This window comes from Sinocyclocheilus grahami, unplaced genomic scaffold (genome assembly GCF_001515645.1).
Source record: "Sinocyclocheilus grahami isolate Dianchi unplaced genomic scaffold, SAMN03320097.WGS_v1.1 scaffold458.1, whole genome shotgun sequence".
NCBI classification, from domain to species: Eukaryota; Metazoa; Chordata; class Actinopteri; order Cypriniformes; family Cyprinidae; genus Sinocyclocheilus; species Sinocyclocheilus grahami.
The window spans coordinates 610,538-616,803 of NW_015505637.1; the positions used below are offsets into that span (position 1 = coordinate 610,538).

Consider the following 6,266-nt stretch of genomic DNA (forward strand, 5'->3'; position numbering starts at 1 on the left):
GGCGCTGCGCATTTGAACAGTCAATAGCAAATACTTAAACTAATAACAAAACATACTTACAGTCGCTGATTCAGAAGTGCCAGATTGTCACAGCAAAGTCAGAATTGACCATTTTTTTTAAAATAGCCTTTGTGCACAGCCAGCCTTGTACTCTTCTAGGTTAAAAAAACTGTCGTCCATAAAATGCGTTGCACAAATTCGAACATCTGGGTTGTGCTGTTCTGTTATAAATAAATCTTAACCAATGATTCCTAATTGCATCTACTTCCGGAAGGCCAAATAAAGTGCTTTTGCTTTCGCCTAGAAACACACAGCGTCTCTCTGACATGCTGCTTCAACACTAACTGCGGTTACTGAAACCACACCTTCTTTGTTTGCTCGCACATTTGGGCGGCATTATGCAAATATTTCCACATAGTGAGGTAGATATGTGGGGGCGTGTTAGAACGAGCCGTTTTAGGGGGGCGTGGCTGACTCTTAACTTTTATAAAGAATATCTCTTTGGATTTGAGACTTTAGTCTTTGCAACTTTACAGATCTTCTTTATGCACCAAGAGTTTGTAACTCTCCAAAGAGAAAGGAACAATTGAAATCGCATCATATGACCCCTTTAAAGTTGAGATAAAAATCAAGCGCTTATCCTAAAGACAGAAACTGCTCAGAGTGTTGGAAAGGAAAAATACAAGTAGCCTACCTAAGTATGAATGTCTAAAACAACGAATTTAGCTTACTCTGGAGAGCAGCAGAACGCACATTATTCATAGCAGAATATCTATTATTTTGCAAAGTAATGCAGAATCTGCTTCTAGAAGAGAGAAATGACAGCACACGTGTGATTGTGCAGCTGATATGTCATTCAAATCCCCACCAATCGTGGCAGAGGCAGAGAAAGCTGAAGATCGGGAGCTCACCGTCGGTCTGCAGCAGAGCTCGAGCTCATTCAGAGAGCATCTTCACACACCTACAGCTATGAGGGAGATCGTGCACATCCAAGCCGGACAGTGCGGCAATCAGATCGGAACAAAGGTTAGTTCAATGTATTTTCTTTTCCTATCATCACACTAGGCTATGTGTCGTTTTAAAACTTTACATTTTGCATTTACAAAAACTTTTTAGCGTACTGATGAATCCAGCCCTTAGGCCTATATGTAGAGAGAGAAATTCAACTTTGGGGAATTTTGGGGGAAAAAAGTACCTGAAGGCTCATAATGATTTTCAGTCAGTTCTCCAACGAACTTACTGATTACTGACAGTAAGAAGCACGTCGCTTTTAGTGAATGCGCGAAATATAGGCTATAGCTTGATTCTTTTTGTAGTTCGGTTCTTTACAGTGAATCAAAACGTACTGCGCGACCAGTGCGGTTCGATTCCCGGTCGTTACTTTTTAGTAATTGAAAAACAGTCCTATTTCCGACTCTTAACATCCAGTTCTCCTTTGTGAATTTATTTTTCTAAATGTTTCCTCTAGTGTAAAAAAAAAAATCGTAATATTTAAGAGCACTCGAAACCAGAATGTATCAACGAGTCCCATCGCTACAGTTGGTTATATCTACATGTAGTCTGATCATACTTAGTGTCCTTAAATGTGATCAACCCTTTAGTCATGACAAACAACAACCCGCTATATTTTAAGGGCACGTCGGCTGCACATGGGTGTGTCGAGATGCGTGCTGCGGAGAATCTGAACCCTCGCTTTATCTCACTGTCTGAAATCATATCTAAACTAACGCAAAACACTGTGACACATCTAGTTCTGGGAAGTCATCAGCGACGAGCACGGCATCGATGCAGCCGGCAACTATGTGGGTGACTCAGCGCTGCAGCTTGAGAGAATTAATGTATACTACAACGAGGCGTCCTGTAAGTATGCAGTGTGTGTGTCAGTGTGTGAGTATGATTCAGTGTTCTGGCCTCCCCCTCACAAACTCACAGTGACCTTCAACTGTGCAGTCAGCTCAGAGGAATTTCCTGGGCTGCTCAGACTTCACCAGCATGTTTTATCAAAGGGGTCATATGATGCAAATCGCAGGTTTTGCTTTCTCTTTGGCGTGTAACAAGCTGATTGTGCGTAGATAAGATCCCAGAAGTTGCAAAGACTAAAGTCTCAAAACCAAAGAGATATTCTTTATCAAAGTTAAGACTCTGCCACGCCCCCCTAAAACGGCTCGTTCTAACACGCCCCCACATGTCTACATCACTATGTGGAAATATTGGCATAATGCGCCCAAATGTGCACACAAAGAAAGAAGGCGTGGTTTCAGTAACTGCAGTTAGTGTTGAAGCAGCATGTCAGAGAGACGCTGTGTGTTTCTAGGCGAAAGCAAAAGCACTTTATTTGGCCTTCCGGAAGTAGATGCATTTAGGAATCTTAAGATCACTTACAACAGAACAGCAATGCATTTTATGGACGACCGTTTCGTGAACCTAGGAGAGGAGGTCATTCTGACTTTGCTATGACAATCTGGCGCTTCTGAATCAGCTACTGTTTTGTTATTAGTTTAAGTATTTGCTATTGACTGTTTAAACACGGAGTTTTGCGCATCGTGTGTTAGAGAGAGAGAGCGGTGTGTGTGTGTGTGTGTGTGTGTGTGTGTTCCCCTTTCGGCTCTGTCTTTACATTTTATTTTGAAAGATGAAGCTGGCGATTATGGTAAGGGGCGTTACATTTCCGATGAGTGCTTGTGGTGTTCGGCCAATCACAATGCACTGGGTCAGCTGGCCAATCAGAGCAGACTGCGCTTGTCAGAAGGAGGGACTTTGTAGAAAACGAAGCGTTTGAGAGAGGCGGGGCATAGAGGACCTACAATAATGTACAGTATTTGAAAAATAATGTGTTTTTTGAACATTAAAGCATGTCAGCATATTCTGTTACACCAAATACACAAAATAATGATCTTTAAAAAAGCATCATATGACCCCTTTAAACGATTTACATTAATTAAAAGAAATATGAATTCATTTATAAATTCTATGTTGATTATTTTATCATAAATATATTACATTTCTATAATTAATTTATAAATTATTTAATGCATGTGTCATCTGTTGTAGTGCTAAAGTTCCAGAACATAACTTAAACAGCAAACAAGATAAAAATTAGTTTTTTTTTGGTGCTTGTGTGTGTGTTTAGCTCACAAGTATGTTCCCAGAGCCATACTGGTGGACCTGGAGCCTGGAACTATGGACAGTGTTCGTTCTGGGGCATTTGGACAGCTGTTTCGACCAGATAACTTCATCTTTGGTACTGTGTCAACATGTCAAGCTGTCATTTTTTTTCCAGCTAGCTGACTTATTACTTGTAGGACCATTAGCTTCAAGCCAAAGAATGCATAAAAAACACATATACCTTTTTTTTTGCAAGTAGTTTTCTTAGAACACACTTTTATTCCTTCAAACAAAATTAGTATTAAATTAATTTAAATTAATATTCTTTTGATCTATATTCATGATAACATAAGATTCATTAATGAGACTAATCAAACCTGGCTTATTAAATTTTTCTCTGTTATATTTTCTCTCTCCCAACACTTGTTTTGAAAGTATATTTTGATGTCAGATCCCATTTGAAGCTGATTTTATGCAAACATAATACTGACGGCACTACAGTTCATAGCATATTTCTTTGTGTCTGTAGACATCAACCTAATTTTCCACAGTGCTGCTTTTTTGGAAAAACAGAAAATAGCTATACATAGTATGAAGAGTAATAATGAGTAAGATTTTAGTTTGAAAGAAACATCTATACATTTTTTATTGTTACTATTTTCCTATAATAGTAAATCATTGAAATTATGCCTTACCACAAATGGCGTAGGTAATCACAGCGTGCTGATATACAGCCATATCGCACGGCTACGAGTGTGATACTGTGTTTATACAACAGTTCGATGGGACAAGTGTGTAAATGAATAAGAAACCCTCTTAAAAACCCTCTTTTGTGCAGAACTACTTCCTTCCGCCACGGATTGAAATCTCAGTTTGTCAGTTTAACAGCTGAGCTCAAGCTTCCATTACTAATTCGAAAATGTTGATTAAACGTTCATGAGCGCTGACACCCTGGAGCTCACATCTCCAAAAACGTCGAAGCACGTTTTCAAGATGTTATCTTTATTAACAAACCGCATATTTGAAGTCTAAACAACTACATTCTCGCCTAAAAAAACTTGAATATCGCACCGCTGGAAAAGACTTTCAGCCAATCAGATTCGAGAACCAGAAAGAACTGTATAGTTTTGTAGCTTTTAATTGTAGTTTATTCAAAAAATTTTATTTGTTATGATTATGGTATGCTGCTCAAGAAACATGTCTTATTATTATCAATGCTTCATATTTTTGTGGAAGTACCATTCAGAAGTTTTTTTTTTAAAGAAATTAATACTTTTATTCATCATTGAGCACCAGTAATAACTGATAATAATTGAGATTCTTTCAAAAACATGAGAAAATCTTAATTATTCCAAGCTTTTTACTGGTAATGTAGAGCATGAGGAACTATTAATTTAGTGTCAAAATATATAGCTGGTAATGTAAATAAAACCGGCACAATGCTCTCATTAATATCACTTCCAAAACTAGTGTGGACAGCTTTTATTTTGAAATGAAGAAATAGATGACTATACAGTTCATTTTTTAATGACATTCCACAGACATAATGCATCTAGAATGCATCCCAGGAATGAACATAAACGTCACATAGGCAATGATGAATGATGCACAATTGCTACACGGTTCCCAATAGCCAGTCACTGAAACGATTATATTTTGTTTTCATTGCAAACCAGTCTTCTCTTATTGCATTGCTTTTGCAGGACAGACAGGTGCAGGAAACAACTGGGCCAAGGGCCACTACACGGAAGGAGCCGAGCTGGTGGACTCAGTGCTGGATGTGGTCAGGAAGGAGTGTGAGCACTGCGATTGTCTGCAGGGCTTCCAGCTTACGCACTCCCTCGGCGGAGGAACCGGATCGGGAATGGGGACTCTTCTGATCAATAAGATCCGAGAGGAGTATCCAGACCGCATCATGAACACCTTCAGTGTCATGCCTTCACCCAAAGTATCCGATACGGTGGTGGAGCCCTACAACGCCACGCTGTCTGTACATCAGCTGGTGGAAAACACAGATGAAACGTACTGCATCGACAACGAGGCGCTGTACGATATCTGCTTCCGCACGCTCAAGCTCACCACACCCACGTACGGGGATCTCAATCACTTAGTGTCGGCGACTATGAGCGGCGTCACCACTTCGTTGCGGTTCCCCGGACAGCTGAACGCAGATCTGCGCAAGCTGGCGGTCAACATGGTGCCCTTCCCTCGCCTTCACTTCTTCATACCCGGCTTCGCGCCGTTGACCGCAAGAGGAAGCCAACAGTATCGCGCGCTCACGGTTCCTGAACTCACGCAGCAGATGTTCGACGCCAAGAACATGATGGCTGCTTGCGACCCAAGGCATGGGCGATACCTCACGGTGGCCACTGTTTTCCGCGGCCCCATGTCTATGAAGGAAGTCGACGAGCAGATGTTGGCCATTCAGAACAAGAACAGCAGCTATTTCGTGGAGTGGATCCCCAACAACGTTAAAGTCGCGGTGTGCGACATCCCACCCAGGGGACTTAAGATGTCCTCCACTTTTATCGGCAACAGCACCGCCATCCAGGAGCTCTTCAAGCGCATTTCTGAGCAGTTTTCGGCAATGTTCAAACGCAAGGCCTTCCTGCATTGGTTCACTGGAGAGGGAATGGATGAGATGGAGTTCACCGAGGCCGAGAGCAATATGAATGACCTGGTGTCGGAGTATCAGCAGTACCAGGAGGCTACAGCCAACGATGGCGAAGAAGCATTTGAGGATGAAGAGGAAGAGGTGAACGAATGAACGACAGATGCAGTTTTGCAGTTTTTTGGTTGTTTTTTAAGCTGTGATTTTTACGTTTTGTATGTGGATGGCTGAAGTCCTAGTAAACAAAGCGTGCTTGCAATAAATGCTTTTTGAGGACCACATACACTTGTACTGTCTAAGTGAATATTTTTGGTTTTTGTAATTTGCTACACTTGGACTTGAAATACACTTGGAATTTATTAATGTGGCTATTCATGATAAGTATTGAACTGTTTAAATCAAATGATTAATTTAACACCACTCAAAAACGTCTTCCAAAATGTAAAAATCTTGTTAAGGATTTAACATTTCCTTTGTGAAAAAGAAGTGCGCTTAATTGTATTGAATGTTCGCTTAGTGTACTTAAAATCTTAAAAGTGTTTTTTTCTAG

At 40.6% G+C, this 6,266-nt stretch overlaps 1 protein-coding gene across 1 annotated transcript; it reads left to right on the forward strand.

The window, feature by feature from the left end:
* The first annotated feature begins 644 nt into the window (after positions 1 to 644).
* On the forward strand, positions 645 to 5,984 carry LOC107552791 (tubulin beta-5 chain). Its single transcript, XM_016234787.1, has 4 exons — positions 645 to 1,026; positions 1,752 to 1,860; positions 3,131 to 3,241; positions 4,809 to 5,984. Exons 1-4 carry the CDS (start codon positions 850 to 852, stop codon positions 5,870 to 5,872), a joined length of 1,461 nt encoding a protein of 486 aa, XP_016090273.1. The 5' UTR covers positions 645 to 849; the 3' UTR covers positions 5,873 to 5,984.
* The last annotated feature ends 282 nt before the right edge of the window (positions 5,985 to 6,266 follow it).